This window comes from Rana temporaria, chromosome 6 (assembly GCF_905171775.1).
Source record: "Rana temporaria chromosome 6, aRanTem1.1, whole genome shotgun sequence".
NCBI lineage: Eukaryota > Metazoa > Chordata > Amphibia > Anura > Ranidae > Rana > Rana temporaria.
The window spans coordinates 177,387,307-177,409,893 of record NC_053494.1 but is presented as its reverse complement, the minus strand read 5'-3'; the positions used below and the strand labels follow the sequence as shown (position 1 = coordinate 177,409,893).

At 39.9% G+C, this 22,587-nt stretch overlaps 1 protein-coding gene across 1 annotated transcript in view; it reads right to left on the bottom strand.

The window, feature by feature from the left end:
• Positions 1-22,587, bottom strand: part of KCNH7 (potassium voltage-gated channel subfamily H member 7) — a 572,057-nt gene that overhangs the window by 43,772 nt on the left and 505,698 nt on the right. Inside the window, exons 10-12 of the mRNA XM_040357854.1 lie at positions 9,880-10,132; positions 7,916-8,121; positions 2,954-3,050 (exon numbers count right to left, since the gene is read on the bottom strand). Coding sequence (XP_040213788.1) covers positions 2,954-3,050; positions 7,916-8,121; positions 9,880-10,132 — 556 coding nt within the window. The remainder of the gene's footprint in view (positions 1-2,953; positions 3,051-7,915; positions 8,122-9,879; positions 10,133-22,587) is intronic.

Sequence of the window (22,587 nt, the reverse complement as noted above, 5' to 3'; positions counted from 1 at the left end):
CTTTTTACAAAGTTACATTGGTTCAGCTTAAAACAATCTAAGTATGTCTGTGTGATACCTGTGGGGTCCTCATGGTCAACAGCTGCTTGCATCATCGGAAATGATGCCTCAACCTGTACAGCAGTAAGCAGACATTTACCAGGAAGGGCGTGGAGTGGCCTTCATCACCATGACTATGTGTTTTAAGGGATGTCCTCTTTATCAAGTGATGCCTCGAAAAGCATTGTCATGGCGATGAAGGCCACTCCACGCCCTTCCTGGCGATCCTCCTCTGACCACTGTACAGGTTAAGGTGTCACTTCTGGAGACGCCAACAGCTTCTGATGCCCTTTTGGTGCATCACTTCCTGGGACATGGACCCCTGGGTGAGCACCAGAGTTTTCTGCCCTTCCATCCCACCAAATCAAGTGGTTTCCCTTGTGTAGAGGTCCACCTATATGCCCTGATTGTTTGGCCACCCTACACCCTGTTTGGTATCACTTATTCTGCTGGTCTACATCCCAGGAGCCCGAGGATTGCACATGAGCATATTGTTTTTCTATTTTTGGCCATTTATACTTTTTGCCTTATTCATCAATAAAGTTTCAAACTTTACACTGGCCCACAGACTATCCTTTATGGACACTTTGCTATAGACACTACCACTAAGTGAAAGAGGGATCTAGCTCTTTCAGTCAGTTTTATATATTTGTATTATACCAGTTCTCAAGTTTACAAGCTATACTGAGCTCAGAACCTCTTTCTATAACAACTTTGTGTGCTCTGGTGCCTTGTTTTGGTCTTCAAGGTTCTACTAAATCCAGTGGTTTACCGATAAGCAGCATGTGTATGAGATTATTTTATTAACCTCCCTGGCGGTATGATTATTTCAGAAAAAAGGTGCTGAAAGCGGTACCATTATTTGCAAGGAAATTTGGCGTTTTATACTGTAGGCCTGTAATTCTAATGCCGCGTACACACCATCACTTTATGTGATGAAAAAAAATGACGTTTTTGAAAACGTCACTTTAATTGACCGTGTGTGGGGGAAAACGTTGTTTTATGTCTTGTAAAAAACGACCAAAAAAAATTGAAGCATGCTTCAATTTTATGTGTCGTTTTTCAAAAGTGCACTTTTTACTTCACAGAAATTGACCGTGTGTAGCAAAAAACTTTGTTTTCTAAGACGTTTTTTCACCCGCGCATGCCCAGAAGCTACTTATGAAGCAAGCTTCAATGGTAAAACGTGGTGGAACGTAACCTCACTTTGCAAGATCATTGTGAGAAAACAATGGTGTGTAGGCAACTTCGTCTTTGAAAATTGAAGTTTCAAAAACGTCATTTTTTACTTCACAGAAAGTGTCGTTTTTTTTCATCACATAAAGTGATGGTGTGTACGGGGCATTAGGAATAACTCACTTAAATCCGACCAAACAGGAGTCTAATAGGCATCCCGGGTATGACATTTTTTTAAAAACAAAATTATAAATTATAATATAATAAATAATTATAAATAATTATAACAAATAATAATATAATTCTAATAAAAATTATTCAATAATGTAATCAACTCAAAATCACTGAAATTTGCTCAGTTGCAGAATTGTTGCTGTATTTTTTTTTTTTTTATGACGAATTTTCCCACAAATCGCTATCGCACAATTCTGCAAGTGATTATAATTTATTATCGCTGTTTTCTAGCGGCTCTAAAACCATTTTTGACATAAAGGGACACTTCTGGTTGCTATGGACAATCTACAGTTTGCAGGGAGAAAGAACCGTTTTTATTATATAAAAGAACATGTAGGGCACTGGGCAGACCACTAGGGACAAGGGGGGGGGGGGGGTGTATTTTTTACATACAGTACTGTAATCTATAAGATTACAGTATACTGTATGTATAGTGTTTGTTTACTTTTTTGAATTTGGCGCCGATCTCCGCCCCCGTGCGTCGTAACGTCGCAGGGAACGGAGATCGATGGCACACTGGGACACTGTGTGAATCGAGCGAGGTCCCGCTCGCTCACACAGCGCGGTGGCATCGCTGGATCCAGCAACAAGGTAAGCCAGCGCGCGCTGCAGGCTCTGCATAGCTACCCCGAGCGTGATTTGGGGTTACCGATAATGGCACAAAAAAAACACCCCGAGTCACGCTCGGGAATACCGCCAGGGGAGTTAAGAGTATTGGATGCCATGCATTCCAAAGACTGTAGCGCCGGACTTGGCTTGTTTTTTTCTGAAAACACTGATAAATAGACCCTAACAGTAGGTTCACATTTCTGTGACCTGAGTTCTGTGTGTAGGCAACTCATTCATTTCAATGGGCTGCCCTACTTGCAGAAATGCAGGAAAATAAGTCCCTGCCTCTTTTTTTTACAGGGCAGCACACCGACTCACATGGTGTCACAGTATGAATTAATAGCACCCTGCGTGCCTGCTAAATTGCACCACATTTTGTTTTTAGGTCAGGAACACAAGTGATTTTGTGAGCATTCCCGACCCGCACAAGTCATTTTTGTTGTCTCTCTACAATTTAGCATGTCTTTTTTTCCAAACTAGTCTTGTATTGTCCAATTTCAATGAAGAGAAATTGACAATTGAGGAATTCGTTAGAACTGACATTCTACTGTATGTTATACAACGTTCCTCCTATTTACATCAACTTTTCTCTTCAAATGTTTGTTGCTTTCTACCATTTTTTACACTTCTACATAATGCTGATATTTTCCATTTAGCCTGTTGTTTTGCTGTCGGAATAATGTAAATACTGTTGTAAAATAAGGTGAAAATGTGTTCGAAAGACAATATATATTATGTATATTATATAAGAGATGAAGAAAAATAAGGACCCAAAATATCATTTAAAAACACAATAATAACATCTTATTATGTCAATAAAGTACGATAGAATACTCTTTATGTAAACCTTAGAACAGATTAAAAAACAATATTTAAATATAACAAACCCAATTACCTTCATCTGATTTTTCTTTAAAAGATAATTTTCTTCTTCTTAGTTTGAAGCTCTCTTCATCAAAGTCAGCATCCACATGTGCTCTTAGCAGATCAGCCTGGTTTTACAAAACACACATATTATCGTAAGCCATAGGAGTGGCTTTTATCTCAGATCTTCATGTTAAAATATCAGTAAGGGCAATGAATACTTTTGAATGACTTAATTTTAATCACCTAAACATGGCCTGTTAAATCTTGCCTCCAACCACAGTAATACAGAAATTAGAATGCCTCCCCTCTGAACTATACCAGCCAATCAGATTTTAAGCAAAAGGAAAACAATCAACCTAGCTGGCTATCTAAAGAAATCGGTAGTTTGAGCTGCTTTTCAAGAATGAGCCCATATGTAAATCTTAAATAGTAACACAATGTAAATGGTAAAGCATTATTTAGACTGTGTAGCTCTGTGACAAGTCATGTATGTGGTCATAGGGAATAATGGACACCTACATTTCAGAAGTCTACATGCAAATATTTGGAGATGCCAGAAAACTACACAGTTTAAACGGTGCTAGGTCTTATGTGGGCAACACCAGTCATAAGACCCAGTAGCTTGCATCTAAAGGGTACAATAACATTTTAAATAAAAAGGAGGGCAAGGGGGCCAAAGCAGGGCTTGCTTTCTAAAGCATAGGTTACATTTTAAAGGAGTTTTACATGTTTATATAGGAAGTGGAAAACCTTTGAAAAAAAACAAAAAAAAACAATGCACAAGCTTCCCTGCTGCTAACTATGAAAGTTTTCCCTGTTTATACCCCACCAAGCAACTGTTTAAAATTAATAGCAAGTATAAAAACTGCACTTCGAGACTGTGTATAGCTGCTGGCACTTCACTAGACATATAGTGTAAAACATAAACAAACAATAGTACAGCGCTCAAACTAATGCGTGAACCTAGGAAACCATATGAAACCTTGGTTCAAGAATACGATTCCCAGTATCGAAGATTATAAAATGAATTAGACCAAAATACTCATTAAGTATATTGGATAACATGCAACTGATATAATAACCCAAAAATTTCAAAAAGTTCATAAATATAAAAAAGTTAATCAAACCAAAATATATATAGTGTCCTGGAAAATCACAATATGCAAGTGATATGGTAAACCTCAAAAACCTGGAAAAGTTCATAAATAGATCAAAGAATATCCTTATGTGTAGTAGTCCATCATAGAAAATAAATACCATAATTTGAATGGAAATCACCCGTGAACCAACGAAATAAGATTAAACTTCAATATCGCTGTGTGATCCACCACCAGAATATACAGCCAGCACACTTACCAGAAAGTATGGACTCATATACTGGGGAGTACTGGGTCAACCACGCAGGGAATAACCCTAATCGTATGTGGCAATCTCAAATGGTTGTTAAGAAAATCCACCAGCCCAGAATTGGATGGAAAGATTCAATCCTCAAAAGGCATGCTCGTGAGTTTTACCATATCATTTGCATATTGTGATTTTCCAGGACACTATATATATTTTGGTTTGATTTACTTTTTTATATTTATACATTTTTTGGTTATTATATCACTTGTATTTCACCCAATATACCGGTACTAAGTATTTTGGTCTAATTCACTTTAAAATTTTGCGATACTGGGAATCATATTCTTGAACTTTTTAAAATTACCTACTTGGCAGCTCTGTGGCTACCAATGGGCTGGGCAAAAAGGAGCCACAAAGTCCTACTATATTTGGAAGGTCCAGCGGAGAGACTTTCACACTAGAGCGCCAGAAGGATATGCAACCATGGGTGAGTTGGCCCTCTGGTGTCTACCTAAAACAGAAATATCAGTTTTGGACCATTGTGAACTCTCTGCAATGGGGATTCTGGGAGTTTATCAACTTTCACACCAAGCTCTTGGAGTGGACCTGAAAGACCTTTACCCTAATAATGTTTTGTCTTTCTGCAGAGCTTATAAAATATTTAAGGTTAAATGCTAGATATGAAATCTTTTTTATAGTTACACTGGACTAGCTTGAATTAATTTAAGTATGTATGTGTCACACCTGTGGGATCCCCTGGAAGCTGAACATCACTGTGGTACCCACCACTACTACAGTGATTGAAACTAGTGTCCAGGCACTTCTGCTTACTGAACACAGGTTGCCAGCTCAGCACGGGCACCAGAGAACCTTTTGCATTTTCTCTATGAATGCAAAGTGTTCACTGATTGGACAAGGTGGTAATCTTAACTTCAACTCCCTGCCTCTCCACCTTGTCTAATCAGAGAAGTCTTAACTGAGAACATGCAAAGTGTTCCCTGAAAGGCACGGGGGCCAGAAGCTAGTGGAGTAGCGGAGTTTACTACAGTGATTTCTATCTTCTACAGGGATCCTACAGGTATGGTACATACATACAGTGCATCCGGAAAGTATTCACAACGCTTCCTTTTTTTCACAGTTTGTTATGTAACAGCCTTATTCCAAAAATGATTAAATTCATTATTTTGACACAAAGTTCTACAAACAATAACCCTTAAAGACAATGTAAAAGAAGTTTGTTTGAAATCTTTGCAAATTAATTCAAAATAAAAAATGGAAAAAAAATCACATTATCTACTGATCATCCTTGAGATTTTTCTACAACTTGATTGGACATGATTTGGAAAGGCACACATCTGTCTCTATGATGTCCCACAGTTAGCAGTGCATGTCAGAGCAAAAACCAAGCCAAGTCCAAGGAATTGTCTGTAGACCTCTGAGACAGGATTGTATCAAGGCACAGATCTGGGGAAGGGTACAGAAACATTTATGTAGCATTGAAGATCCCAATGAGCACAGTGGCCTCCATCATCCATAAATAGAAGACTTTGGAACCACCAGGACTCTTCCTAGAGCGGGCCGCCTGGCCAAACTGAGCAATCGAGGGAGAAGGGCCTTAGTCAGGAAGGTGACCAAGAACCTAATGGTCACCCTGACAGAGCTCTAGCTTTTCTCTATGGAGAGAGGAGAACCTTCCAGAAGAAAAAACATCTCCGCAGCATTCCACCAATTAGGCCTGTATGGTAGAGTGGTCAGACAGAAGCCACTCCTCAGTGAAAGGCACATGACTGCCCATCTGGAGTTTGCCAAAAGGCACCTGAAGGACTCCCAGACCATAATAATTCTCTGGTCTGATGAAATAAAGATTGAGCTCTTTGGTCTGAATGGCAAGTGTCATGTCTGGAGGAAACCAGGCACCGCTCAATACCTGGCCAATGCCACCCCTGCAGTGAAGCATGGTGGTGGATGCATCATGCTGTGGGAATGTTTTTCAGTGGCAGGAACAGGGAGACTAGTCAGGATCGAGGAAAAGATGAATGCAGCAACATACAGAGACATCCCTGATGAAAACCTGCTCCAGAGCACTCTGGACCTCGGACTGGGGCCAAAGTTCATCTTTCAACAGGACAAAAACCATAAGCACACAACCAAGATAGCAAAGGAGTGGCTACAGGACAACTCTGCAAATGTCCTTAAATGGCCCAGCCAGAGACCAGTCTTGAACCCAATTGAACATCTCTGGTGAGATCTGAAAATGGCTTAGCACCGACGCTCCCCATCCAACCCCAAGAAGCTTGAGTGATCCTGCAAAGAAGAATGGGAGAAACTGCACAAAAATAGGTGTGCCAAGCTTGTAGCATAATACTCAAAAAGATCAGAGGGTATAATTGGTGCCAAAGGTGCTTCAACAAAGTATTGAGCAAAGGCTGTGAATACCTACATTATATACATGTGATTTTTTTCATTTTTTATTTTTAATTTGCAAAGAATTCAAACAAACATCTTTCATGTTATCATTATATGGTATTCCTTTTAGAATTTTTAGGAAAATAATGAATTTAATCAATTTTGGAATAGGGCTGTAACATAACAAAATGTTGAGAAAGTGAAGCGCAAGGGATGGACTGCAGTTTATATGCAATGAAGACTTGGGGGGTTATTTACGAAAGGGAAATCCACTTTGCACTACAAGTGCAAACTACAAGTGCAAAGTGCACTTGAAATTGCACTGAAAGTGCACTTGGAAGTGCAGTCGCTGTAAATCTGAGGGGTATATCTGAAATGAGGGTAAGCTCTGCTGATTTTATAATCCAATCATGTGCAAGCTAAAATGCTGTTATTTATTTTCCTTGCATGTCCCCCTCGGATCTACAGTGACTACACTTCCAAGTGCACTTTGTACTTGTAGTTTGCGCTTGCAGTGCAAAGTGGATTTGCCTTTCATAAATAACCCCCCAAGTCAAATAGATTGCATTTCAAGGTACCAATGGTCCAGACACGGTAATACCATGAGGCATATCTAATAGAACTAAAGGGCTATGGTGTAAATTCTGAACAGGGGTCCTCTCATTCATCACTGGACTTGACTCTTGGGATGCTAATTTTAAAATATTTTCTTTTTCAAAAAGTTTTCTACAAACTCAAGCAACAGAAATCTGTTAAAAATCTGTTAAAAAAAAAAAAAAAGTAAATGCTGTTTTATTCTGCACAAAAAGCAAGACTATCACAAAGCTCATAAGAGGGAATATCAGACAATATTGGTCTCCTGGTCTTATGGACCCTGTGGCATTTTTACCATAGGTACCCTCTGTTATATCCTATCATGGAACTAAAGTTGTTGCAGATCCTACTTTATAAGGTACCACTTTTCTCAGTCTATTCCGTGTGTCCCAGGTTTCTCATTCTTCTGGCTATTTTATAGTAGGTAGATGAAAGAAGTTTCTGTAATTAGAAACCATCAGAAAATACATGAGTTCTTTTTAGTCATCAGTCAACCACTGACTGTTAGGAGAATAAGCAGCCCAAACCACAAACAACATTATATGAATTCTATGAAGCACGATATGCAAGCACTAAGCACCAAAAGTAATATTAACACATACTAATTAAAAAATGGTTTAAAGGTATTAAATATAACTTTGCAAACCTTTGTGCTTTCGTCTCTTAAATTAAAAGTCAGCTCTAGATTTGTGAGAAACTGATCTGAGAATTCTGGATACATATCCAAAACTTCCAATAGTTCTTCTCGCTGAATTTTATGAAGATCACAATAGGTCAGAGCTCGAACATCAGCATTGGATTTCCCAGGCTTAGCATACAGGTGAACCATCTCTCCGAAAATATCATTTTTACCTAATGTAGGAAAGATCAACATGTAAAAATGTACACAATACAAACATAAAGTACAAGCAAAAATAAATCTTATCTCTGGTGGCGCTCTCTATGGGACACTAAATGCTTCCTAATACAAGAACATAGCAAAGCAGTTTGTATCACACTATTTTCTACAAAAGTGGATAGAACCACAGCCCTGAGAGATTGGAGATTAGCATCAGTTAATGGACTTCATGTAATGTAAAGGGTATACCTCGAGTACTGGTTAGCAGCAAAAAAATGCTCTGAGATCCCAATTTAAAGTCCCATACACACAAGCTGAATATCGACTGAAATCAGCCGGTAGAAACTGGCCGACATTCGGCCTGTGTGTAAAGGTCCTTGTTTGACATAAGCTGATCTTACGACTGGCTTCTTTCAAACAAGCATTCTGGAAAATTAACAGTCGATCGGCATCCAATCAGCACTCTCAGCCAATTGCTGTGAGCACAGACCAGTGTGTTCTGGTGGGGGCAATCCCCCTGTCAGAACACAATAGCACAGTGGGGTGATCTCTATACTAACATCGAATAGTAAGTACAGAGACCTTCTCGCGAGCTCCTCACTCACTGTGTATACCAGGCTTTAGACTCTTCTAAAATGGCACAGTTAAGGGTATCCTTATAATTGGAAACATATTTGTATTCATGATGACTGCAGTAAATTTTGGTGTTTAATACCTGCCTGCCAAAAATGACCCTACGCAGTCATAAACCCATGTAATGCAATCAGGAAGGTCCTACAGTATTGGGTTGCACTACTTGCAGATGTTTTATTTGTTTCTATTCAGATAGATGCCCAACTAAACATTCAGTTTTAATGAGCTAAAAAAAAGGTGCATCAAAACAAAAGGTGTGTAAAGTCTCACAGTTTGTTTTCTTTAGAAAGCAGCCACATCCCGAGTAGAAAAACCTGCCTCCTGCCAGCATGCAGTAGAGAAGGATCCTTGCTCTCTGTGTGTAAGTAATGGTACCCATCTAATATACCCCCTGTGGTGTCAGACCAACAGCTCTGTAATCCGCTGATTGGGGAGTTCTAGCACTGACCCAGTAAGTGGTGAGCCAGACCGCTTTGAAAAGACCATTGCTTCCATACAATCCATCTCTGCAACTTGCTGGTAGAGGACAAGCTTTTCTATTCAGGATGTGACTGCCTTCTAAAGAAAATTAACTGTGAGGCCCTTTCACACAGGGTGGACTTTGTTTTTGAGTAGCAGGGGATCTGCCCGCTGGTCCCCTGCTGATCAGAGCAGAGCAAGTTGATGACACAAAAAGAGCCCACTTCAATAGGTGGTCACGCCTAAATGGACTCTGCTTTCAGTTTACACCTGACATCCCTCTGATCCGCCTAGGCCCTAGACAGAGGAGGTCGGATCCCCTTGTATTGTTCTTTTTTTAACAGACTAGATAGGATCAGAGGTAGGCAGGTGTAAACAGACACAAGTACATTTACACCTGCCTGTGCATAGGGGTGAATGGACCTTCAGATCAGTTCTGCCTGAAAAAAAAAACAGGCGGACCTTATCTCATCACCCGTGTGAAAGGGGCCTAAGTTTTGCACACCTTTTGTTTTGATGAACTTGGAATACATTTAGCTAATATAAGCTGAAAGTTCAAATTGGCTAACACACATAGTACTGCCCTAGAGGCATTTTTCTCTGCAATATCCTCCTTGCCCATGGTCTCCTAATGGCTGCAGCTCAACCAATCAGCCTAATTATTGTATGCTAAAACTCACCTAATATCGCAACAACGATATCGTCTTTAAGGATTTCAATAGAACCTCTTGACAAAAAGTACAATGCAGTAAGAACATCTCCTGAGTGTACAAGAGTATCTCCAGGTGGAGCATGGGTAGTTTTAAACCTCATAGCCAAAGCTCGAAGACATCCTTTGCTGGCTCCATTGAATGCTTTGCAGTTCTGCAGCAATGTTTGGTTGAGGTGCAGGCAAATATCGGCTTGCAGGCATTCTGGAAATCCCTTCAGTACCTAGATATAAATGAAAGTAGTAATAGATTCACAATTTTTATTTGAATGTATTCCTGAGATAAATCCAATATTTCCAGAAGGTATATGGGTAAAAAGATGACTATGAAAAAAATAAAAAAACATCTGCAGTTATGAAACTCTAAAATTCCCCAACGTGGTTCCAACTATTTTTTAAAATGAGAAGAAAAAGGGAGAATATTTAAATTACCCTTTTATCCTCAGAACTCAAGAGAAGAATAAAACTTGAATAAAACTTGACAATTTAATGGAAATCTATTCGTCTTTTTAACAAATGGTTAAAAGGATTTTGACACTTTAAGAACACTAAAAGCTGCTGACAAGTATAAAGTACAAGTACCCAAAAGTGTGGTCGTTTCATTGTCTTCTGCTTCATCCAAATCCCAGGTCCTTCTGTTAAGGCAAAGGTCCAACAATATCGGGCAATGGTGGAGCTTACTACTAAGCTCCACTGGCCCCCCCACACACATTCCTATTGGACCATCACTATGATGTGCTCCTTCCTTTTGGCCAATAATATACTGTGGAAGGCAGGAGGGATAAAGCAAGCTATTGAGGAAGTACTGAAATGGCCCTTATCAGAATACACAACATTCAGGCGAAGAAAGAATAATAAAAGCTGCCATAACGATGTGCCTACTCATCTGATTGTCTGCATTTCATAGCTGTCAGCAGATTTCTTTATTCTTAAAGTGGAGTTTGAGTTGACTTTTTATGAACAGATTGCCTTTAATGTAAAAAAAAATTCTTAAAAAAAAAAAAAATTCTACTTACTTCTATATGGGTGTTACTAAATAGATTTCATAATCTGCCTAGTTTCTAGTCCAATGTGGTAGAACTTCCTGTCCTAAGACCCCATTGCCTCCTGGGAACTGATGACACTAATTTCCCTGGAGTCTCTGGGCATTACTGTGCTTTAAAAATCCCAGCATGCTCCTCTCTAGGAAAATCCAGGAAGAAACATGAACTGGGCTTCATGATGCCCACAGCTATGATGGAAACGGCCACAAGATCCCTGAGATTATATCAGGTAAGTTTTTGCAACTGTTTATGTACCGATTGTGCTTTATTAATATGTTTTAATTAATATTCATAATAATGTAATTGAGATTGCAAAAGAAAAAAAAAATGCCCGGAACCCCTCTTTAAAATGACAGTTTCAGAAAACGATCATGAGTAAATGTCCCGCCTAAGGTAAATATTTCTATGAATAAGTGGTAATGTTTAAAAAAAAGCTTCAACCTCTTTCAATAAAGTGTTCCCATTCATAAATGAAATCGGTATTGAGAGAAATAGGGAGGCTGTCATTGCTGACTTCCTGAAAATGGCAGTTGCCTGTCTTTCTTTGACCTCAACACTTTCTGCAAAACTGATGTAAAACAAGCATGCAGGTTAGAAAGTGTGAGTGGAATAACAACTCTCGACCTGCTAGGTGGCTCTGAACATTTATTGCAATATTTACGTATATATATATGTGTGATTCTGCATTTCCGGGTAGGGGGTGCGCCTGTCCGCCTGGCAGTGCTGGGATTCAGCACAGCATATGTCAATCACCGGGTCCCAGCCAGTGACTGACTGTCGGCACCCGGTGACCAGCTCTGAGCTTCATGGAACACAGCTCTGTGAGTGTAAACAGCACGCTATGTTCAGTGACAGGGGATCCAGTTGTACCAGGAATTGAAAACAGATAGATCCCCAGTAAAAGCAGAACACAGTACACACACAAACACTGACTAGGGACATATTTAACACCTTAATCGCCCTAGATGTTAATCTCTTCCTGCCCAGTGTCATTAGTACAGTGACAGTGCACATTATTAGCACTGATTACTTTAATAATGTCACTGGTGATGTCAGTGACAGTTAGTTAGTTTCCACAAAGTGTCAGTTAGATTGCCCACCGTCCTTATATAAATCTCGCTGACCACTGCCATTACTAGTATAAAAATAAATAAGTAAATAAAACTTCTAGTGTATATCCCATAGTTTGTAGACGCTATAACTTTCACGCAAACCAATTAATCAACACTTATTGGAATCTTCTTTACCAAAGACATGTAGCAGAATACATTTTGTCCAAAAGTTAAGAGATTTGATTTTTTTTTTACTTTTTTATGGGATATGTTTTATAGCAGAAAAAAAAAAAAAAAAAAAAAAAAAATATATATATATATATATATATATATATATATATATATTGTTTAATTGTTGGTCTTTTTTTGTTTATATAATAAAAAATAAAATACACCAACAAAATAAATCTCTATTTGTGAGAAAAATGTTGTATGTGCATAGCAATTCATGACGGCGCAATTATCAGTTAAAGTAGCACAGTGCCACATAGAAAAAAATGGCCTGGTCATGAAGGGTGTAAAGCCTTCCGGAACTGAAGTCGTTAGAGTGGAACCTCACCCAAAAGGGGAAGTTCTGCTTATTTACATCCTCCCCCCTCCTCTGCCACATTTGGCACTTGTTTTGGGGGGGGGGGTGGTGGAGGAGCAAGTACCTGGTTTTAACAGGCACCTGCTCCCACTTCCCGTCAGAACGCCCAGGCATCTTCCTACTTCCGGTGACGTAATTTCTGTGCGTTCCACGCTGGTTCCGTTTGACTTCCTGGTGACCACAGGACATGCTACAGACCTCTCTGTACCCCAGCAGCCAGTGGATTCAGTTTGGAAGATGCCAGGAGAGACTAGAGTGACACTATATACCAGATAAGCACCTTTGACCTTCAATCCTAGGGTCCACTTTTCCACATTCATCCACTATGGACCAGGTTTCGGCGGCACCTGCAGGACACAGGATCCTCAGCTGACATCCTCAAAGATGTGAAAGGCTAATCTACCCTGTTTTATCCTGCGAGTGCTTTTATTCTTTTATATTAAAATCCCTCTGTTATAATGCACTTAGTGGTGCTTCCCTTTCTTCTCCCTTTCCCACAGACTGCAGGACCATTCACAAAAGGGCAGAGCGGCTCGCACACGTGCAGTAAAAAAAAACGGCTTTACTGTCGGTTCCTCTTAGTCAAGATGCTGGTACCTGGACCCAAAGAGGATTGAAGAATCGACTCGAGTGAGAACAACACTGGATTCTTGGCCGGTTAAGTGTCCTTATATTAAAAGTCAGAAGCTACAGTATTTGTAGCTGCTGACTTTTCATTTTTTGGGCAGATTGGAGCTCCTCTTTAAAGGGTCACTAAAGGAAAAAAAAATTTAAGCTAAAAAGCTTCCTTTACCTTACTGCAGTCCTGGTTTCATGTCCTCATTGTTTGTTTTTGCTCTGATGTTGCTGTAATTCTGCTCTGTTCTGGACACTTCCTGGTTGTCTGTTTCCTGATCACCACAGTACTGGGAGATTCTAGTTTCGTTTTCCAAACCATCACTTCTCTATGGCTCTATACAGCACAGAGGCAGGATAACATGCAAAAACGAAACTGAAACTACAGGTACATTATATGATTGATTTTTATCTATTTGTAATCATTTTTAAAAGGAATCAGTTAATTATTATGTCTCTATACCCTGTAAACTGTTATTTGAGCAAAACATTTTTTTTCCTTTACAACTCTTTTAAGTGCAGAAACTATTCAGAAATTACTCTGCTGATTTCAAGGCAGTTCATAGTTTAAGTAGCAGCACAGTAGAGTAATCCCCTATATACGTATATAAGTATTACATTGTACTATAATATGACAGTCATAAATCACTTTTCAATGGTCACATCAAAATATAAAGTCTCAAGCCTCGTACACACGACCAAGGAACTCGACGGGCGAAACACATCGTTTTCCTCGTCAAAAGCCTTGTTAGGCTGTCGAGGAACTCGACAAGGCAAGTTTCCCCATTACCGTCGAGGAAATAGAGAACTTGCTCTCTTTTTGGCTCGTCAAGTTTCTCGACAGTTTCCTCGACGAAAATGTACACACGACCGGTTTCCTCAGCAAAAAAATATCTCCAAGCAAGTTTCTTGCTGGTTTTTGCCGAGAAACTCGGTCGTGTGTACGGGGCTTTACTGGGTCTCTTTACAATTCTTCCATGCAGGTAATCCTGCTGACTGCTGAACCTCTTAAAACTGATTCAACACTTGTTCTGAATGACTTTTTGAGATGTTTTATGAAATCCAGCACTGCAGGGAACTTGATGAATTCCCCACTGGAAAGCAAAAATACATATCTCTCTGCTGAGAATGACATGTTGTCTTCAACTTTCTCCCTTGGAATACCATGCCTTGCAAATACATAACTGAGTCTGTCTCCAATTGTTTGAGGCCTTCTGAATATATTGAAAAAAAAAGAGTTCACAGAAAGCAAGGACAGTCCAAAACCAAAGATAATGAGCAATAGTTCATCTAAGAAAGTTTGTGGAGGTGGCTGGTCTGTTTTCTTGACAGACAATTAATTTTTCAAACATCTGTTTGATGTACTAAGAAAAACAAGGGTTGATTTACTAAAACTGGAGAGTGCAAATTCTGGTGCAGCTGTGCATGATAGCCAATCAGATTCTAACTCCAGCTTGTTCAATTAAGCTTTGACAAAAATGGAAGCTGATTGGTTTCTGTGCAGAACTGCACCAGCTGATGCACCCTTCAGTTTTAGCAATCAACCCCAAAGTGTTTTTTACCCTTTGCGAATATAAATATTTAAAATTGTTGTTCCTAGTTTTAGTAAATCAACCCCACACTATCATGTTGACACATTTTCACTATGCTTTGGAGAGCTGTAAGGCCCCGTACATACGACCGAGTTTCTCTGTAGAATTCAGCCAGAAACTCGATGGCAGACGTATTCCGTCGAGAAACCCGGCCGTGTGTACACTTTCGGCCGAGGAAACCGACGAGGACCTCGTCGGGCCAAATAGAGAACATGTTCTCTATTTCCTCGTTAGTCAACGGGGAAACTTGGCTCGCCGAGATCCTCGGCGGCTTCACAAGGAACTCAACGAGCAAAACGATGTGTTTTGCTCGTCGAGTTTCTCGGCCGTGTGTACGGGGCCTGAGGGACTGTGCATAGCTTTGTTTTAGAATTTTATACTACCTTATGGGATTAATAGTTTACCCTCTGCCATGAGTAGGTATGATGAACATACAGTAGTTAAGCAAAATGTGTTACTTCGCCAATCCTACAATTATATATAATGAATCTAACATTATTAAAAGAACAAACAAAGTGCTATAAACTCAAACCCCATGTGAAATAAACCCCATATAGATGAATAAACCAGTATTCAATAATATAAATCCTCTGCAAAATAAGTCCAAAATGAATCCAAAATTAGGAAAAAAAGTTCCAATTCAAATAAAAAGTCCAATGTTCGTGGTGCTCCTTATTGTGAATAAATATATGGTTATTCTTCCACCAGAAACGTGCCACCGTCACCAACTTCTAAAATGGACACTCACCAGACCTAGATATATAAAATGCCTTTAATTATAGGGTGGATCTCCTTACAGGCAATACGCAATCCTCCTCCTCCCATGTACGCATTAGGCCCCATACACACGATAGAATCCATCCGCAGATAAATCCCAGCAAATGGGTTTCTGCGGATAGATCCTATGGTGTGTACACGCCAGCGGATCTGTTTCCGCGGAGAAATCTCCTCTGGGATGGATTCCAGCAGATCGGATATTTGCTGACATGCACAACAAATCCATCTGCTGGAATCCATTCCAACGGATGGATCCGCTCGTCTGTACAGACTTACCGGATCCATCCGTCCAAAGGGATTCCCCGCACGCGTCGTAATGATTTGACGCATGCGTGGAATTCCTTATATGACAGCGTCGCGCTGTCGCCGCGTCATAATAGCGGCGACGGCGCGACACGTCATCGCCAGAGGATTTCAGTGCGGATTTCAATGCGATGGTGTGTACACGCCATCGCATAGAAATCTTCTGAAATCCTCGAGAGGATTTATCCGCGGATACGGTCCGCTGGACCGTATCTGCGGATAAATCCTCTCGTGTGTATGGGGCCTAAGGGTCCTGATGATACCTTAATTTCTCTAAGACAAGGGACTAATCATAGTGCAGTATGTCCAAACCGATGTATTTCTAAAAATAAAAAACAAGGTCTCACTCACAAAGTGTAGTGCCTCCAGACCGGCACCAAGTACTTCCAGCAGTACCGAGCGCAGGAGACGCTCACCAGTGTGTTGATCCCCTTGGCCGGCGTGTGCTTCACGCCTCCGTTTCCATGCGGTTCAGTGGCAGGGGATGACTTGTGACGTGTTTCCGGCCAACATGCTACCCAGAAGCCTCTACGCGTTTTGAAATCAACCTTGCGTCGTCAGGAAGATATGATGAACATAGTGGCCATATTTTTTTTAAGTGAGAGACACTTTTTTCTCAGGTAGGCCTCTTTTTTCTTGCAATCGTTTAAAGTATAACTAAACCCCAAAGTAAGAATGACAATTTTTGGAAGACACTTTGCGACGATGACTTTAACGAATACATATATTTTTTAAGGTTTTACAATAAACTGGGATATATCAGTTCTTTTACCAGTGGACCCCTGGTGACCAATCTGCCAATCTCTGCTTCTCAAATAACAGTAGTTTCTACATTTAAATATCTGGGTGTACAAGTTACATCACAAGTAAGTGCATATGTGGACAGCTCCATTGTTTAAACCAAAGGGGGGAACTTTGGAGTAAGGCCTCATGTTCACGGGACGTTGTTCAACCTCTTCTGAATGATTTAACTTGACAGCTAGAAACCGGCGTCTAAAAACGGCCATTTAGCTGCGTTTACATGCCGTGTTTAGCTGCGTTTGCGACTAGAAGCGTTTGAAAAAAAATATGAAAAACGTCTGTAAACAAAACGCTGCTGAATGCTAGTTACTGTGTTTAGCCATGCTTGCGCTTAAAATGCCTCTTAACACAGCTTCTGAACGCACTTTTTTGGGGTTCGTAAAAAAGCCTCTAAACTTAACTGCCTAGAAATGACTATAAACGACCCTGTGTACATGTACTGATAAGATAACATAAAGAAGAGTTCAGGAGCAGTTGAAAAAAATTCCCAACTGCTCCTAAACGCCCGTTTACCAGCAGCAGTGTACATGAGGCCTAAGCTGCCTTTAACGATAATAGGTAGAGCTAACTTGATATTTTTTTAAACAAATAGATACCTTGTTTAGAGATCTTTTGGAAAAACAAACATCCCCGGATTAGATTACAAAATTTTGCAATTGCCTAAGGATGAAGGAGGCTTGGCTCTACCTAATGCAAGATTGTATTATCTGGCATTCCAACTCCAGCAATTGTATGGTTGGAATAGTATAGACTGTGAGGACCCCATTCAACATTGAAACTATATTTTCTCACTTACCGATAAATCCGCTGATGCAGTTAATAGTAGCCTACCACTTTTATAGTAAACGTAGCTATCCCACATTTTATTTAATTCATAACATTTGGACTACTATTTAACAAGATACTCATTATGAGGGATATACTCAAAATATGCCCAGAGGGAATAATCCACAGTTGCCTAAAGTAGCGAAACATGAACATTTTGATTTATTGAAAAAGGCTGGTATTCTGCTTCTTTGTCAACTTTTTGATAATGAGGTTCTGCAACCATTTGACAAACTGGCATATAAAAATTATTTGCCTAATAAGTAATTTTTTCAATATTTACAGCTGTGACATGCTCTGCAGAGCCAAGCAAAGAATTTTTTATTAAAATATAACCCTTCATCAATTCTAGCTATGACAGTAATTGTAAGAGGATCTAAAAAGGGACTCATAGGGAACATATATTCTTCTCTACAAGAGACAACTAGAATTAATCTACAAGAAGGTATTTCTAGACAGTGGCGTGGAGATTCGGGGACACTTAGGCCCCTTTCAGACGTGCCGACCGTATGTCCGCATTTTCATCCATCCGTTGCGGATGAAAAAGGGACATACATTTGTCCCTATGTGATTGCGGGTGTCAGCAGATGACCATCCGCTGACACCTGTAATCACCTGCCTCCACAAAGCTCCGCAAAATCGGACGGAAGAAAATCCTATTTTTCTTCTGTCTGGCGGATCGGATCGGGTGAACACGGACATACGGTCCGTGTTCATCCGATCCCCCCATAGGGGAGAGCGGAGGAAAGACAGGGCGGTCCCTGCAAAGTGTGCGGTGACCGCCCTGTCAGCCGATGGCTCAGAGGGGATTTTACGGAGGATCCCCGCTGAGCTTGACAGACACACGGAGGCGGATCATTACTGATCCGGCCCGTGTGAAAGGGCCCTTAGTGATGAAGAGTGGGAGCAAACTCTGAAGATTTTATTCGGGGAATCCTCTAAAGTTGTACTTCTGGGGTAAAGCAACTACATCAAATTGTCCAAGGTATAATACTGATGTAGGTACACTTATACATTAATGCCCCAAATTGCACCGTTACTGGGAGTGTGTATTTGATACTTTGAATTTCTTCAAAAAGTATTGCAAAGACCGCCATTTTATTATTCAGGGTGTTTGGGGTTCTAAGTTATTTTCTAGCAAAAAAAATGATTTTAACTTTAAAACCACAAGTTTGAAAAAAAAAGGCCTGGTCTTAAAGTGGTTAATTTGTGGATGTGTATGGATTATTTGGAGAATAAGGATAATTTTTTGTGTCGTTTTAGCTCTCCCTCTTCTAGCTGTGATCCCTATTTACAGTGTGGGATTATTTGTTTTTATGTGAATTAATGAAAAATGCATCCTAAAAGGTGGGTTCCTCCACTACCCATGGGTAATGTTCAGTCATTCCATAAGGAAACCAATCAGAATGCCTTACTTATTACAAGTGATGCAGGGCATAGTATTATCGGTGTGTTGAATCATCAATAGATAACAGTCATTATTTCAAATCTTAATAAGGAAACACAAATTATTATGTGGAAGAGTAAAATTATGTTCCAGACTTCTTTACCACACAATCTAGGAGAAAATAGTGTTGCAAAGAGAGATACAGATATGCCAAAAACATACTAAGGAGAGGCAAATTACAAAGTCTGCTATCTCCGAAACTGCTAACCTGCAAAAGCAACAGAGAAAACTCCATATGAGTTGTGAAATAGAAATAAGCCTTACCTGAAACACATCCAGACACCAATAACGTAACAACCAGCAGTGGTGGAAATAATGAAACACCTTTGTGTCAAAAGCCTCATGAAGGGACAGTCATTACAGTCTGTATGACAATCTCAGTCCCATCAGTATTGCAGGAAAAGTAACAGAACATCACTGGAACTGAAATTGGCATCAGTGATTTATCTTCTGAAAAGGTGAACTGTCTGCAACCTTCATCAGAAAATCTACAAGATCAAATAAGAACATCCCAACTAGAAACTTGTCATATATGGTTTGGTCATACAGTGCCCCAACCTGAGCCTGTGTCATAGAAAGAAAGGCAAAAGCTACCCAAGAAGCAAAAGTGAAGGAAGGAAAAGTCCACATATGGTGCTAGTTGAATAATTATTATTATTATTATTATAAAACAGGATTTATATAGCGCCAACAGTTTACGCAGCGCTTTACAATATACGGGGGAGATAAGGGGAGACAATACAGTTACAATACAATAAAATACAAGAGGATTAAGAGGGCCCTGCTCAGAAGAGCTCACAATCTAATAGGGTGGGGCAGGTGGTACAAAATGTTGTAACTGTGGGGAATTAGCTGATGGAAGTGGTAAAAGATTAGTTGGAGACGTGATAGGCTTCCCTGAAGAGGTTAGTTTTCAGGGATTGCCTGAAGGTAGCAAGAGTAGGGGATAGCCGGACAGATTGAGGTAGTGAGTTCCAGAGGATGGGAGAGGCTCTGGAGAAATCCTGGAGACGAGCATGGGAGGAAGAGACAAGAGAGCTTGACAGTAGGAGGTCTTGAGAATAGCGGAGAGGACGGTTTGGGATATGTTTAGAGACAAAATTGGTGATGTAGCTTGGGGCAGAGTTGTGGATGGCTTTGTAGGTTGTGGTTAGTATTTTGAATTTAATTCGCTGGGTGATAGGAAGCCAGTGTATGGATTGGAGGAGAGGTTTGGCAGATACTGAGCAGTTGGTAAGGTGGATAAGTCTGGCAGCAGCATTCATAATAGACTGAAGAGGGGATAGCCTATAGAGAGGCAGGCCAATAAGAAGGGAGTTGCAATAATCAGACTTTTCAAGAAGGGAAAGATGAAAGGAACCCTTCAGCATCTTCAGTGTGTATGGAAACGCACACCACACCCAGTGTATATCCAATCTGCTTACCAGAATGTAGAAATAAGTAGGCATGTGTTAATCAATAATCAGGGATCACAGCTAGGCTCTGCAAAAACTGATAGTGGATTGATGGTGATCCAATCATGGAGCAATGCTCACATGAAGCCACCAAGATCACAAACTCTAATCAGTAGTGAGTTTGATCATCCAAACAAAAGTTCAGCAACACCCAATGAGAAAATAAGACAGCAAACAGTGAAGCCCGTCAAGTATAAAAGTATGGTAGCTATTTATTGTAGTAAACTTACAGGTAAAAACAGGATAACAGACATCATGATGTGTAACGGCCGAAGCTCTCAGCGTGCTTGCATCTGCCCACCTGACATGTTTCATCCAACCGGATATCATCAGAGGTGTGGCCAGGTGGCGCAAGCACACCCTTTTATCTAAATCATGGATGACGTGCATCATGGAAGGCTGAACTTCACAGATGACAGACCGGCCAGAAATGAAGTAACTGGAACGCATCGCACACCGCGCTTGTGCTCCACTGCTGGCGTGTATCATGAAAGGCCAAACATCCTAGATAGCACGCCAGCAAGAAAATAGGTAACTGGAAACTCGCGTGTTCTCCACAGTAGAGCGATCACGCAAATGACACCAGGGTGGACGGAGAAAACTCCCTGTCACACATGATAGCTTAATGAAATAGCCAGACCAGGTCACATAATTACGTCACTCATCTTGCGTGATCGCTCTATGTAAAGTAATGTATATTAACAAGTACATTAATACATAACCAATATAAATACGTAATACATAACCAATATCAATACTTATAAAAAAAACTATGGGAGAGGCAATAATACATTGCTGGAGGCTCTCCTGGGTATAATAAAACTCCAAAAAGTTTATATTAAAAACATCTATGCTAAAAAAATACTACAAATATATTGATGAACACTAATAATATGAGCAAATGGCTCAGCAAGAACTAATACAAGGTACATATAGAAAGAAAGCCAAAAAAGCAACACTGATATAACTTTAGTTGAAACTCAGCCATCTAGTGGCAGACATGAATACAGGCGGTCTCCGGGTTACAAACAAGATACGGCCTGTAGGTTTGTTCTTAAGTTGGGTCTGTTTGAATCTGTAAGTTGAAACAGGTACATTTTTTAAGTGTAGCTCCAGACAAAAAACGATTTTTTAGATTTTTGGGTAGAATAGAGAAGGGTTAACACCCTTGTAATGTTTATTTTGCTGTCTGTGCCCGTGTTCAGAAGATTTCACCTCACTTTCTGTCCCAATGACAATTGGATTTAGAAAATGTTGGGTTGTTGTAGAAACAAGCCTTGATGATAAAGCATCAGTGGCGGTACCTTTTTCTATAATAACTCTTACAGGAGTGAATTTCCCTTCCATGGGGTAGAATTCCTCTCATGTCCTGTTGTCTCTCTCTGTTTGTAAGTAGGAGTTGTTTTGTAAGTCAGATGTTTGTAAATAGGGGACCGCCTATACTACATAAATAGAAGGAAATGTATGCAGTATGAATTGTTAAATATTAATTATTATTATATAAACAATTCACGTGCCGGTTAACGTTTAATCCAAATGGGGAATAGCATTTTAAGTCATAGATGCAGTGGTTCTCTAATCGTGAGATCTCTCTCTTGGTCACACTACCTCGCCAGTGAAGACTGAATCCATCAATAGTAATGAAAGTAGTTCCTACTGAATTTTTATTATGACATTCAAGATAATGACGAGAAACGCTATGTTTAGTAAACCCTTTCTTGATGTTAGTTATGTGTTCTTTGATTCTGACATTCATAGCTCTTATTGTGCGGCCCACATATTGTAGACCACATGAACAGATCAATAACTAAAGAACATTCTTGGTTGTACAAGTAATGAATGTGTTAATATCATACACCCTAGTCGTGACATTGGACTTAAATTGCCAAATTTTCATATCTTTGTTTATATTAGGATGGCACACAGCACATTTTCGACAAAGGAAAAAAGTCCTTCTGAAAAAAGGAGACTCTATTGGGAGCATCCAAAATATTTGGTACAATCTGGAGTTTAATGGGAGGAACTCCTCTAAAAATAACTTTTGGATTGTCAGGTAATACAGGGCCCAACACTTTTTAGTGCCGCCCAATGTTTGGTCATTATCTTTTTAATATCAGAATATTGATGCGAATAAGTGGGATCATTCTCTTGGGATTGGGATTTTTCTTTACCTTTTAGTAT